General features: G+C 52.0%; 1 protein-coding gene across 1 annotated transcript; it reads right to left on the reverse strand.

Moving 5' to 3' along the window:
- On the reverse strand, positions 1-9,869 carry LOC139434813 (uro-adherence factor A-like). Its single transcript, XM_071204766.1, has 11 exons — positions 9,800-9,869; positions 9,659-9,688; positions 8,198-8,340; positions 7,584-8,104; positions 6,417-6,609; positions 3,832-4,911; positions 3,265-3,738; positions 1,244-2,439; positions 893-1,201; positions 292-580; positions 1-156 (listed from the first exon to the last, which is right to left on the reverse strand). The coding sequence occupies exons 1-11, from the start codon at positions 9,867-9,869 to the stop codon at positions 1-3; spliced, it is 4,461 nt and encodes a 1,486-aa protein (XP_071060867.1).
- Between the last annotated feature and the right edge of the window lie 5,344 nt (positions 9,870-15,213).

Genomic DNA, 15,213 nt, shown 5'->3' on the forward strand with positions numbered 1-15,213 from the left:
TCAGACCTGAGACTCCGTGACCTCGCTTGGAACCCGAGACTCCGTGACCTCGCTCGGAGCCTGAGACTCCGTGACCTCGCTCAGAACCTGAGACTCCGTGACCTCGCTCAGAACCTGAGACTCCGTGACCTCGCAAGGAGCCTGAGACTCCGTGACCTCCTCGGAACCAGAGACTCTGTGACCTCAGACCTGAGACTCCGTGACCTCGCTTGGAACCCGAGACTCCGTGACCTCGCAAGGAGCCCGAGACTCCGTGACCTCCTCGGAACCAGAGACTCTGTGACCTCAGACCTGAGACTCCGTGACCTCGCTCAGAGCCTGAGACTCCGTGACCTCGCTCGGAGCCCGAGACTCCGTGACCTCGCTAAGAACCTGAGACTCCGTGACCTCGCTAAGAACCCGAGACTCCGTGACCTCGCTCGGAACCCGAGACTCCGTGACCTCGCTCGGAGCCCGAGACTCCGTGACCTCGCTAAGAACCTGAGACTCCGTGACCTCGCTAAGAACCTGAGACTCCGTGACCTCGCTCGGAACCAGAGACTCCGTGACCTCGCTAGGAACCCGAGACTCCGTGACCTCGCTAGGAACCCGAGACTCCGTGACCTCGCTAAGAACCCGAGACTCCGTGACCTCGCTCGGAACCCGAGACTCCGTGACCTCGCTCGGAACCCGAGACTCCGTGACCTCGCTCGGAACCAGAGACTCCGTAACCTCGCTCGGAGCCCGAGACTCCGTGACCTCGCTCGGAGCCCGAGACTCCGTGACCTCGCTAGGAACCCGAGACTCCGTGACCTCGCTAAGAACCCGAGACTCCGTGACCTCGCTCGGAATCCGAGACTCCGTGACCTCGCTCGGAACCCGAGACTCCGTGACCTCGCTAGGAACCCGAGACTCCGTGACCTCGCTAAGAACCCGAGACTCCGTGACCTCGCTCGGAACCAGAGACTCCGTGACCTCGCTAAGAACCTGAGACTCCGTGACCTCGCTCAGAACCAGAGACTCCGTGACCTCGCTAAGAACCTGAGACTCCGTGACCTCGCTCGGAAACAGAGACTCTGTGACCTCGCTAAGAACCTGAGACTCCGTGACCTCGCTCGGAGCCAGAGACTCCGTAACCTCGCTCGGAACCTGAGACTCCGTGACCTCGCTCGGAGCCAGAGACTCCGTGACCTCGCTAAGAACCCGAGACTCCGTGACCTCGCTAAGAACCCGAGACTCCGTGACCTCGCTCGGAACCAGAGACTCCGTGACCTCGCTCGGAACCAGAGACTCCGTGACCTCGCTCGGAGCCCGAGACTCCGTGACCTCGCTCGGAACCCGAGATTCCGTGACCTCGCTCGGAGCCCGAGACTCCGTGACCTCGCTAAGAACCTGAGACTCCGTGACCTCGCTAGGAACCCGAGACTCCGTGACCTCGCTAAGAACCTGAGACTCCGTGACCTCGCTCGGAACCCGAGACTCCGTGACCTCGCTAAGAACCTGAGACTCCGTGACCTCGCTCGGAACCAGAGACTCCGTGACCTCGCTAAGAACCTGAGACTCCGTGACCTCGCTCGGAACCAGAGACTCCGTGACCTCGCTAAGAACCTGAGACTCCGTGACCTCGCTCGGAACCAGAGACTCTGTGACCTCGCTAAGAACCTGAGACTCCGTGACCTCGCTCGGAGCCAGAGACTCCGTAACCTCGCTCGGAACCTGAGACTCCGTGACCTCGCTCGGAGCCAGAGACTCCGTGACCTCGCTAAGAACCCGAGACTCCGTGACCTCGCTAAGAACCCGAGACTCCGTGACCTCGCTCGGAACCAGAGACTCCTTGACCTCGCTCGGAACCAGAGACTCCGTGACCTCGCTCGGAACCAGAGACTCCGTGACATCGCTCGGAGCCCGAGACTCCGTGACCTCGCTCGGAGCCCGAGACTCCGTGACCTCGCTCGGAACCCGAGACTCCGTGACCTCGCTCGGAGCCCGAGACTCCGTGACCTCGCTCGGAACCCGAGACTCCGTGACCTCGCTAGGAACCAGAGACTCCGTGACCTCGCTAAGAACCCGAGACTCCGTGACCTCGCTCGGAACCTGAAACTCCGTGACCTCGCTCGGAGCCAGAGACTCCGTGACCTCGCTAAGAACCCGAGACTCCGTGACCTCGCTCGGAACCAGAGACTCCGTGACCTCGCTCGGAACCAGAGACTCCGTGACCTCGCACGGAGCCAGAGACTCCGTGACCTCGCTAAGAACCCGAGACTCCGTGACCTCGCTAAGAACCAGAGACTCCGTGACCTCGCTCGGAACCAGAGACTCCGTGACCTCGCTCGGAACCCGAGACTCCGTGACCTCGCTCGGAACCAGAGACTCTGTGACCTCAGAACCTGAGACTCCGTGACCTCGCTCGGAACCCGAGACTCCGTGACCTCGCTCGGAGCCCGAGACTCCGTGACCTCGCTCGGAACCAGAGACTCTGTGACCTCAGAACCTGAGACTCCGTGACCTCGCTCGGAGCCCGAGACTCCGTGACCTCGCTCGGAACCAGAGACTCCGTGACCTCGCTCGGAGCCCGAGACTCCGTGACCTCGCTCGGAACCCGAGACTCCGTGACCTCGCTCGGAACCAGAGACTCTGTGACCTCAGAACCCGAGACTCCGTGACCTCGCTCGGAACCCGAGACTCCGTGACCTCGCTCGGAACCCGAGACTCCGTGACCTCGCTCGGAACCAGAGACTCCATGACCTCGCTCGGAACCCGAGACTCCGTGACCTCGCTCGGAACCAGAGACTCCGTGACCTCGCTCGGAACCCGAGACTCCGTGACCTCGCTCGGAACCAGAGACTCCGTGACCTCGCTCGGAGCCAGAGACTCCGTGACCTCGCTAAGAACCCGAGACTCCGTGACCTCGCTCGGAGCCAGAGACTCCGTGACCTCGCTCGGAACCCGAGACTCCGTGACCTCGCTCGGAACCAGAGACTCCGTGACCTCAGAGCCTGAGACTCCGTGACCTCGGAGCCTGAGACTCCGTGACCTCGCTCGGAACCCGAGACTCCGTGACCTCGCTCAGAACCCGAGACTCTGTGACCTCAGAACCCGAGACTCCGTGACCTCGCTCGGAACCTGAGACTCCGTGACCTCGCTCGGAGGCAGAGACTCCGTGACCTCGCTAAGAACCCGAGACTCCGTGACCTCGCTCGGAACCAGAGACTCCGTGACCTCGCTCGGAACCCGAGACTCCGTGACCTCGCTAGGAACCCGAGACTCCGTGACCTCGCTCGGAACCTGAGACTCCGTGACCTCGCTCGGAACCAGAGACTCCGTGACCTCGCTAAGAACCTGAGACTCCGTGACCTCGCTCGGAACCAGAGACTCCGTGACCTCGCTCGGAACCTGAGACTCCGTGACCTCGCTAAGAACCAGAGACTCCGTGACCTCGCTCAGAACCCGAGACTCTGTGACCTCGCTAGGAACCCGAGACTCCGTGACCTCGCTAAGAACCAGAGACTCCGTGACCTCGCTCGGAACCCGAGACTCCGTGACCTCGCTAGGATCCCGAGACTCCGTGACCTCGCTCGGAACCTGAGACTCCGTGACCTCGCTAAGAACCTGAGACTCCGTGACCTCGCTCGGAACCAGAGACTCCGTGACCTCGCTCGGAACCTGAGACTCCTTGACCTCGCTCGGAGCCAGAGACTCCGTGACCTCGCTCGGAACCAGAGACTCCGTGACCTCGCTAAGAACCCGAGACTCCGTGACCTCGCTCGGAACCAGAGACTCCGTGACCTCGCTCGGAACCCGAGACTCCGTGACCTCGCTAGGAACCCGAGACTCCGTGACCTCGCTCGGAACCCGAGACTCCGTGACCTCGCTCGGAACCAGAGACTCCGTGACCTCGCTAAGAACCTGAGACTCCGTGACCTCGCTCGGAACCAGAGACTCCGTGACCTCGCTCGGAACCTGAGACCCCGTGACCTCGCTAAGAACCAGAGACTCCGTGACCTCGCTCAGAACCCGAGACTCTGTGACCTCGCTAGGAACCCGAGACTCCGTGACCTCGCTAAGAACCAGAGACTCCGTGACCTCGCTCGGAACCCGAGACTCCGTGACCTCGCTAGGATCCCGAGACTCCGTGACCTCGCTCGGAACCTGAGACTCCGTGACCTCGCTAAGAACCTGAGACTCCGTGACCTCGCTCGGAACCAGAGACTCCGTGACCTCGCTCGGAACCTGAGACTCCTTGACCTCGCTCGGAACCAGAGACTCCGTGACCTCGCTCGGAACCAGAGACTCCGTGACCTCGCTAAGAACCAGAGACTCCATGACCTCGCTCGGAACCCGAGACTCTGTGACCTCGCTAGGAACCCGAGACTCCGTGACCTCGCTAAGAACCAGAGACTCCGTGACCTCGCTCGGAACCCGAGACTCCGTGACCTCGCTAGGATCCCGAGACTCCGTGACCTCGCTCGGAACCCGAGACTCCGTGACCTCGCTAAGAACCTGAGACTCCGTGACCTCGCTCGGAACCAGAGACTCCGTGACCTCGCTCGGAACCTGAGACTCCTTGACCTCGCTCGGAGCCAGAGACTCCGTGACCTCGCTCGGAACCAGAGACTCCGTGACCTCGCTAAGAACCAGAGACTCCATGACCTCGCTCGGAACCCGAGACTCCGTGACCTCGCTAGGAACCCGAGACTCCGTGACCTCGCTAAGAACCAGAGACTCCGTGACCTCGCTCGGAACCCGAGACTCCGTGACCTCGCTAGGATCCCGAGACTCCGTGACCTCGCTCGGAACCTGAGACTCCGTGACCTCGCTAAGAACCTGAGACTCCGTGACCTCGCTCGGAACCTGAGACTCTGTGACCTCGCTAAGAACCCGAGACCTCGCTCGGAACCTGAGACTCCGTGACCTCGCTCGGAGCCTCAGACTCTGAAGGAGGAGACCAGAGAAATGCTGTGGAGTTCAGACATGAATCTAAATATATCGTCTCATACAATGAATATATGAAATCAGATAGAAGCCGTTCTAACGATGAAGAAACGAATACCTGATTGATTCTCCCTGAGTGCACGAATAACACGATTTAGGATCATAGATCATCAGATTTCTGCTATCGATAAAACCCCTCAGACATGTTCAGTAGTTATTACAGACTTCAACGATGACTTGTTCATAAATAATAAGGTGACGGGTCGGACAGAATAAGTTTAAATAACGCTTGTTGATGCCTGGAGCCTCAGGCAGATGAAGGCCCTGACACACCAGGCCGAAATCGGCCGTTTTCGTTTGTCGGACGACGAAGCGTGTCCTGTCGCCCAAACTCAATTTGGTGTGTCCCGCAGCGTCGGCCGTGACACGCCTTATTTGGCTTTTCATGGCCGTGCGTCGGCCACAGGCAGTCGGACAGAGAAATCACTCTGATTGGCTGTTCAGCTAGCGAATCAGTGCATGAGAAGCGAAACGGTTGCTTGAGAATGTCTTCACTCCAATGGCTGATAGCTCCAGTACCGCACGAAACGTGTTTTCGATGGACTCCGTGACCTCGCTCGGAGGCCGAGACTCCGTGACCTCGCTGGGAGACCGAGACTCCGTGACCTCGCTCGGAGCCCGAGACTCCGTGACCTCGCTAAGAACCCGAGACTCCGTGACCTCGCTCGGAGCCCGAGACTCCGTGACCTCGCTCGGAGCCCGAGACTCCGTGACCTCGCTAAGAACCCGAGACTCCGTGACCTCGCTCGGAGCCCGAGACTCCTAAATATATCGTCTCATACAATGAATACATGAAATCAGATAGAAGCCGTTCTAACGATGAATAAACGAATACCTGATTGATTCTCCCTGCCTGCACAAACAACACGATTTAGGATCATAGATCATCAGATTTCTGCTATCGATAAAACCCCTCAGACATGTTCAGTAGTTATTACAGACTTCAACGATGACTTGTTCATAAATAATGAGGTGATGGGTCGGACAGAATAAGTTTAAATAACGCTTGTTGATGCCTGGAGCCTCAGGCAGATGAAGACCCTGACACACCAGGCCGAAATCGGCCGTTTTCGTTTGTCGGACGACGAAGCGTGTCCTGTCGCCCAAACTCAATTTGGTGTGTCCCGCAGCGTCAGCTGTGACATGCCTTATTTGGCTTTTCATGGCCGTGCGTCGGCCACAGGCAGTCGGACAGAGAAATCACTCTGATTGGCTGTTCAGCTAGCGAATCAGTGCATGAGAAGCGAAACGGTTGCTTGAGAATGCCTTCACTCCAATGGCTGATAGCTCCAGTACCGCACGAAACGTGTTTTCGATGGACTCCGTGACCTCGCTTGGAACCTGAGACTCCGTGACCTCGCTCGGAGCCCGAGACTCCGTGACCTCGCTAAGAACCTGAGACTCTGTGACCTCGCTAAGAACCTGAGACTCTGTGACCTCGGAACCCGAGACTCTGTGACCTCACTAAGAACCCGAGACTCTGTGACCTCGCTCGGAGCCCGAGACTCCGTGACCTCGCTCGGAACCAGAGACTCCGTGACCTCGCTCGGAGCCCGAGACTCCGTGACCTCGCTCGGAACCCGAGACTCTGTGACCTCAGAACCCGAGACTCCGTGACCTCGCTCGGAGCCCGAGACTCTGAAGGAGGAGACCAGAGAAATGCTGTGGAGTTCAGACATGAATCTAAATATATCGTCTCATACAATGAATATATGAAATCAGATAGAAGCCGTTCTAACGATGAATAAAAGAATACCTGATTGATTCTCCCTGCCTGCACAAACAACACGATTTAGGATCATAGATCATCAGATTTCTGCTATCGATAAAACCCCTCAGACATGTTCAGTAGTTATTACAGACTTCAACGATGACTTGTTCATAAATAATAAGGTGATGGGTCGGACAGAATAAGTTTAAATAACGCTTGTTGATGCCTGGAGCCTCAGGCAGATGAAGGCCCTGACACACCAGGCCGAAATCGGCCGTTTTCGTTTGTCGGACGACGAAGCGTGTCCTGTCGCCCAAACTCAATTTGGTGTGTCCCGCAGCGTCGGCCGTGACACGCCTTATTTGGCTTTTCATGGCCGTGCGTCGGCCACAGGCAGTCGGACAGAGAAATCACTCTGATTGGCTGTTCAGCTAGCGAATCAGTGCATGAGAAGCGAAACGGTTGCTTGAGAATGCCTTCACTCCAATGGCTGATAGCTCCAGTACCGCACGAAACGTGTTTTCGATGGACTCCGTGACCTCGCTTGGAACCTGAGACTCCGTGACCTCGCTCGGAACCCGAGACTCTGTGACCTCGGAACCCGAGACTCCGTGACCTCGCTCGGAACCCGAGACTCTGTGACCTCGGAACCTGAGACTCCGTGACCTCGCTAAGAACCCGAGACTCCGTGACCTCGCTCGGAACCCGAGACTCCGTGACCTCGCTCGGAACCCGAGACTCCGTGACCTCGCTCGGAACCCGAGACTCCGTGACCTCGCTCGGAACCCGAGACTCCGTGACCTCGCTAAGAACCCGAGACTCCGTGACCTCGCTAAGAGCCCGAGACTCCGTGACCTCGCTAAGAACCCGAGACTCCGTGACCTCGCTCGGAACCTGAGACTCCGTGACCTCGCTAAGAACCCGAGACTCCGTGACCTCGCTAAGAGCCCGAGACTCCGTGACCTCGCTAAGAACCTGAGACTCCGTGACCTCGCTCGGAACCCGAGACTCCGTGACCTTGCTAAGAGCCCGAGACTCTGTGACCTCCCTAAGAACCTGAGACTCCGTGACCTCGCTAAGAACCCGAGACTCCGTGACCTCGCTAAGAGCCCGAGACTCCGTGACCTCGCTAAGAACCTGAGACTCCGTGACCTCGCTAAGAACCCGAGACTCCGTGACCTCGCTCGGAACCCGAGACTCCGTGACCTCGCTAAGAACCCGAGACTCCATGACCTCGCTAGGAGCCAAAGACTCCGTGACCTCGCTAAGAACCCGAGACTCCGTGACCTCGCTCGGAGCCAGAGACTCCGTGACCTCGCTAAGAACCCGAGACTCCGTGACCTCGCTCGCAACCTGAGACTCCGTGACCTCGCTAAGAACCCGAGACTCCGTGACCTCGCTCGGAGCCAGAGACTCCGTGACCTCGCTCGGAGCCAGAGACTCCGTGACCTCGCTCGCAACCCGAGACTCCGTGACCTCGCTCGCAACCCGAGACTCCGTGACCTCGCTCGGAACCTGAGACTCCGTGACCTCGCTAAGAACCTGAGACACCGTGACCTCGCTAAGAACCTGAGACTCCGTGACCTCGCTAAGAACCAGAGACTCCGTGACCTCGCTCGGAACCCGAGACTCCGTGACCTCGCTCGAAGCCTCAGACTCTGAAGGAGGAGACCAGAGAAATGCTGTGGAGTTCAGACATGAATCTAAATATATCGTCTCATACAATGAATATATGAAATCAGATAGAAGCCGTTCTAACGATGAAGAAACGAATACCTGATTGATTCTCCCTGCCTGCACAAACAACACGATTTAGGATCATAGATCATCATCATCATCATCATCATCATCATCATCATCATCATCATCATCATCTTTATTTAAAGAGACTCTTGGTCCATTATTACAAAACATACAACACTCAAATACAAACTAAAAAAAGGCAGCCATACCAATGTTTCCACAGAGGTGACTGGTATCGTACAGCACTGAGACACGGATTTGAAAGCAGCGTAATGACAGAGTTATGAGAAACATTCAATCGACAGATGAATTTGTAAATCAGACCTCTCAAAAGAGCATGGAACGTGTTGACTCGTGCATTACAGAACATTTCACTTGCAGCGCACCACCTTGGTTTTCTAAGCAGTATACGCAAACAGTCATTATATGCAACCTGGAGCTTCCGGAGGCTCGCCTTCTTATACTTGACCCACAAGGGGGCAGTATAGAGAGGAGTGCAATACGCTCTAAAGAGGTTCACCTTAACCTTATCTGAACACCAAGAGAATTTTCTAGCCAACATGTTGGCTTGTATATATAAGACACGCCGCTGTCTATACATGTCATCATCATCAGCCATTTCATCTGTGATGATGTGTCCCAGATACTTCGTGTTACAGCAAACAGACAGCACCTGTCCTGACAGGTAGAATGTTGGAAAACAAAGGTTCTTATCCCCTGTTGCTCTACAGATCATTACAGCGCTCTTCTTAGCATTGTATTTAACGTCAAATTTGACTCCGTAATCAGAACAAACATTTAGCAACTGTTGAAAACCAGCACTGCTAGGAGAAACAATTGCCAGATCATCGGCATACATAAGATGGTTTACAATCACATGACCAATCACACACCCTGTTTTACAGACCCTTAAATCATCTGATAGATCATTCATATAGATATTAAAAAGGCTCGGTGAGAGGAGCCCCCCCTGGCGGACTCCATTACCAACACCAAATGGCGCCGAGACTGCATTCCCCCATTTGATCCGCATGCTCTGGTTGGCATACCAATAAGCCAGGATCCTAATTATACTGTGAGGCACACCTCTTTGTCTCAATTTTAAAAACAGTTTATGATGGTTAACTCGGTCAAAAGCCTTCGAGGCATCAATGAAACCAATCAGAACAGTGGAATTCTGTCTTCTATATGTTTCTACCATTTCCTTCAAAGCATAGATGCATAGCTCAGTACCATGCTTAGCCTTGAAGCCAAACTGGTTATCTGAGGTACATAAATAAGAACATAGTCTATCCAACAAAATTCTTTCCAGGACTTTGGATAACACACTGGCCAGAGCAATTGGTCTATAGTTATCCAAGCTCCCTACCTTGCCCGCTTTGTCCTTAATGACAGGGACCAAGGTAACCGTCAGCATGGAGTCTGGCAACACACCATGAGTCATGAGGCCGGTAAAACACATGGCAAGAAGAACTGCAACCTTCGGGCTTGCCAGTTTAAGGTGCTCTGCAGTGATTCGGTCAGAGCCGCATGCTTTGTTATCAGCTAGCTGTTCAATTGCTCGATAAACCTCTTTAGCTGTGATTCCCACTGTGTCACTTTTCACAACACTACCAACTTTGTAGGGGTCACTTTTAACACAATTAAGTATAGTAGAGTAATGTTGCCTCCACAACTCGGCTATGTTATCGGCTCCAGATACTCCCTCTGTGGTACACGGTAATGACGTACTGGCCCTGTTCAGAGCTCTCACCTCCTTCCAGAAGCCAGTCACATCATTATGAAGGAGCTTTTCAGCCATCGAGTCCGCTCTCAATGTTTCTGTGTGTGTGTTGACATAACGAACTGCATATTTATATCTAGCATGTGTACGCTTTTTGAGATCCAGGACAGGCCCCTCTCTGGGCCTTCCTGCCTGGACCCAGGCCCCAAAAGCATTCTTGGCTTCAGCGTATTGATCAGCCACATGTGTATTCCACCCTGGCTTGACGTTGTGTCTCTTCCTAGAGTAGGTACAGCACGGTATACTGGCCTCCCATACAGCTCCCACAATACAATCATACATGTTACAGAGGTCTTCACGGTGAGAGCTTTCATTACAACCCACATCAACACACAGAGTTGCCACTTTGGGTAGATATACATCACTTAATAGGACATCAGTTCTCCCATAGTACAATAGCCTATCCTCATTTGTGAGCTTGGACCAGTCCACTTTAGTGGTACAGGCATGTTTAGCCTCCTGAGACATCTCAGGGAGACTATCACAATCTAGTGACATTACAAAAGGAATGTGATCTGACATTGATGCCTCATACACAATCTCAGTGTCATGGGCATTAGCAGTGCTTATGCAATGGTCAAGCCATGAAGTTGTATGCCAGGCCTCGCTTATATATGAATAGCTATCTGTAGGCAGAAGTATTTGGCTTGATAATATAAGATTGTTATCATCACAAAACTGTAGCATATGCTTAGCAAACAAGGACCTTTTGTCTGATATGTCAGCATTCATATCACCCACTACATAAACACTGGAGGAATGATTATCAACAATAAAAGAATGTATAAAAGCAAGTCTGTTCAGGTATTCATCTTCATTATGCTGTGACTCATATGGTGTATATACATTGAGAATGCTAAACTCCTTGTTATTCATTTTGATCTGTACAGCAATACACCAGTCAACTTCAAGCCTGATGACATTAATGACAGCGTCCAGCTTTTTGTGCCACAGGATAGCCACGCCCCCTGCTCTCCTTCCTCTCACTGTTCCCAGAGATAGGTCCGTAGTGGACTCACCAGCCCCGTGAAAATTGTCATTAAGAGAGTTCAACTTTCCCAAGTCCTGCTTAGGTAAGAAAGTTTCTTGCAAGCATAAAATGTCACATTTGTGTAGCAAGTTGTCCACCACTACACGTCGGATCCTATCAGCAGCGCTGTTGCCCAGGCGCAGCCCGCGACAGTTAAATGATCCAACCCGCATAACGTTTAGCTAAGCAGCTCAGCCGTGGCCCCATTCAGTACCCTCGCATCACCTCCGCTTTACGTGGTTCATAGTATCGCCTCACAACTGAGCCTTCAGGCCAGAGTTCTGGGTTAAACATCTCCGCAACTTCATTGCACTCAGCACACACTTTAAACGAGCTATATCTGCTGCTCGCAGTGTCAATACGGTGACAGTTAACATCACGGCCGAGTTGTTCAGTTAGATATTCGGACAGTGTCTCAGCGTCAAGGTCTGGCGAGAATTTGGTAGCAAAAACACTCACCAACTTCGTACGGATCACTTTTATATTCCCTTGTGCAGCAGTGCCAACAATAGGCTTAGGCATCCTCCGTTCAGGTTTCCCAACAAGCTGTTTAGATAAGGCAGACTGGCCCTCGGCCCTATTCCTCCGACCTCGGCCCTGTTTCACAACTTGACTCCATACCTGCGAATTTACCGCAGTTCCTCCAGGGCTCACACAGGCACTCACGGTCCCTGACGCAGCGAGCGGGTCAACACAGTTGGGATGTACATCAGTAGAAGAGCCGGGGGGGCTCGCATCCTTCACCGACACCGCACCATCCTGGCCATCACCCTGAGCGCTCCCACAGGTAATTTCAGCGTCACTTGGTACAGCCAGTCCTCCACCATGACTCGGCTCCAACTGGCGTTCTACGGCAGCAACTCTGCTGTCCATGGTCGCAGCCACAGCACGCAGGTTCTGACCGATATCTGCCTGAACTTCCACTACGTGCCTTAATGCGCAAACCTCGCTGTGCAGTCGCTCCATCTTGCTCAGCAGGTTGGACACATCCAGGTTGTTAAACGTAACCGGCGGCAGCTCATCCAGGTAGTGGGAGACAAAACGGGGGATGTTTTCACCGCATTCATTTAGTACTTTTAGACAGCTTTTGATATTGTTTGCATCCTTATGGTTGCCTTTAAAGGTCACACACCGCTGCTTGGTTTCAGGACAGAGTTCAAACAACGTCTTTTTAGAAGTCTCGATCCATTCGGATTCAAAGGTGTTAGAGGCTACAAGGACTATCTCGTCCTGGGTCATAGTTTTAATTTTAACCGCCAGGAAGTTGAGTAACTCATCCTCTACAATAACTAGGCCGTCAACAGTCTTGTATATTGTAGGTTTTAATCGAGGCCGGTGGTTTGAATCAGGAGCTACCGAGCCACGACACACACCATCAGCCATCAGATATCTGCTATCGATAAAACCCCTCAGACATGTTCAGTAGTTATTACAGACTTCAACGATGACTTGTTCATAAATAATAAGGTGACGGGTCGGACAGAATAAGTTTCAATAACGCTTGTTGATGCCTGGAGCCTCAGGCAGATGAAGGCCCTGACACACCAGGCTGAAATCGGCCGTTTTCGTTTGTCGGACGACGAAGCGTGTCCTGTCGCCCAAACTCAATTTGGTGTGTCCCGCAGCGTCGGCTGTGACATGCCTTATTTGGCTTTTCATGGCCGTGCGTCGGCCACAGGCAGTCTGACAGAGAAATCACTCTGATTGGCTGTTCAGCGAGCGAATCAGTGCATGAGAAGCGAAACGGTTGCTTGAGAATGTCTTCACTCCAATGGCTGAAAGCTCCAGTACCGCACGAAACATGTTTTCGATGGACGAGAGTGAACATGGAACGCACACGCTATTTGTTGTTTGTTTAGATCACGCAGTCTGTTCTTCTTCTCTTGGTTATCACGCAGTCTGTTCTTCTTCTCTGTCTTCCCGTTGCCTCTTTTGAATGACGAATACACACTACAGCCACCTGCTGGTAAGGAGAGTTAATGCCACTCACCAGAGATGGGGACTCGAGTCTGTGACTCGGACTCGAGTCGCACTTAAGTCGCACACACAGAGACTTCAGACTTGACTTGGACTCGTGACCAAAAGACTTCAGACTCGACTTGGACTCGTGTGTTGGGACTCGTGAACAATCATTGTGTTTTCTAGTGTTGGCGTATTAAAGGTGGGGTAGGTACACAAAATACACAACCGGAGATAATCTGCTAGAGGCTGCTACTTCCTTATAGAGCCCGCCTCCTCCAACACACACGAACGCGCACATAACCAATGAGGGCACGAGATAAATGTGTGCCCAGATGGAAGGCTGACAGGCAGGCAGGCCATCCAGTTACTTTAGCCGGGATTGAATTTCATCAGGCACTTGAAAACTCACCCGGAGAGGTCCGTCAGTCACATTAACGCATGGACGGTTAGCAAACATGTTTAGCTCAGCACTATGTAATGTTAACTTAGCTTGCTGCTAGCTTTGTAACTGAATATTTGAAAAGATTAGTGAATTGCTTGTCACACTTGTTTGAGTTGAGTGGCGTTGACATCCAACTCTTGACATGACATAAAAAAGGTCTGTAACGTTAATCATATTGCAATAGCTTGTTTAAAGTGATCATATAACAAACAACTAATCAGTACTGATACTGTATGCTAATAGATATAGGAGTGATAATAACACAGTCAATGCTTTGAATTTCTTAGATATAGTGTGCAGTATATTCTTAACAGACTGGATAGCAGCAGACAATAGAAGGCTTATTACAACCAGAAGAGACATGAGACTTTTCTTTTTTTAGAGACTTGAGACTTGACTTGGACTCGTGACCAAAGACTTGAGACTTGATCAAGTCTCACCCCACAAAGACTTGACTTGGACTCGTGACCAAAGACTTGAGACTTGACTTGGACTTGCAAAAAAAGACTTGTGAACATCTCTGCCACTCACGCATGCGTTCGTACGTGCTCGGCTGAAGTCTTTGCGGTGTGTGGCCAAGACGCAGGAGAACTCGCCGACGCAACAGTCGGCGAGGTCACATGTCCCGTCTCAAACCAAAGTTACACCCGTGCATGCAACAGTGTAAACAATCAGCTTGTTGATGTTTGGATCCGGCCAGGTAGAAGCGAGTGATATTGTTTTCCCTTTTTCTAAATGAATCAGAAGTGTGTTTCTTTATTTCTAACATGTCTCTTGAATTGGTTTACAAACAAAAGTGTTTGTGATTCTGATAATGTTGCTATTATTTAGGGACAGGGAGGTTTTGTGTACAGAGACAGCGGACTGTGACTTTCTAAATACTTTAAAATACTTTAGTCATATCCATCAGAGACACTTTAACTTACAAACTCAATCATATTTAGAAACCAGTCCTTTATTTACCTTTCCATATTGATCAGAGACGGATCACGTTTTGTTCAGCCGGATAATATCCACGTCTACCTTACTGTTATCATTTTCAAATCATAAATCTATCGATTAGAACATTATTATAAAGGTGCCCACGCGCAGCTTACTTCCGGGTTTTAGGACGCGTCACGTTATATATAACGTGTCTGTTTTCACGATAGAAACGAGATTTATGAATGTAATTATTTAATGTAGCTTTCAGGGACTAAAGATAGACAATAGAGTATATCAAACCTGTGCCTACCTATACATTTTATATTGATTATTAATCACATATATTAGTAAGGGACAAGTACAGAAAAACAAGGAAACAAATTCATAATCATGTTTTTATGACCATACATCAATTTCTTCAAATGTTTATTTTGCAAAACCGGGAGCAAAGCAGTGAAACGGCTAACCGGTTTATACATTAAAGAAACAATTACAAGAAAGAACAACAATATTTCCTAAAGCCCTACCATTACATTTCTAACTCAAGTATTCTTACACATTAATTGTTCCTCAAACTATTACATCAAATATATGGTAAAGCATTTCACAGTTAAGAATCAAATCAGCTTTAGGAATAAAAACACTTT

The sequence above is a fragment of the Pseudochaenichthys georgianus genome, chromosome 11 (assembly GCF_902827115.2).
Source record: "Pseudochaenichthys georgianus chromosome 11, fPseGeo1.2, whole genome shotgun sequence".
In the NCBI taxonomy this organism is placed as follows: Eukaryota; Metazoa; Chordata; class Actinopteri; order Perciformes; family Channichthyidae; genus Pseudochaenichthys; species Pseudochaenichthys georgianus.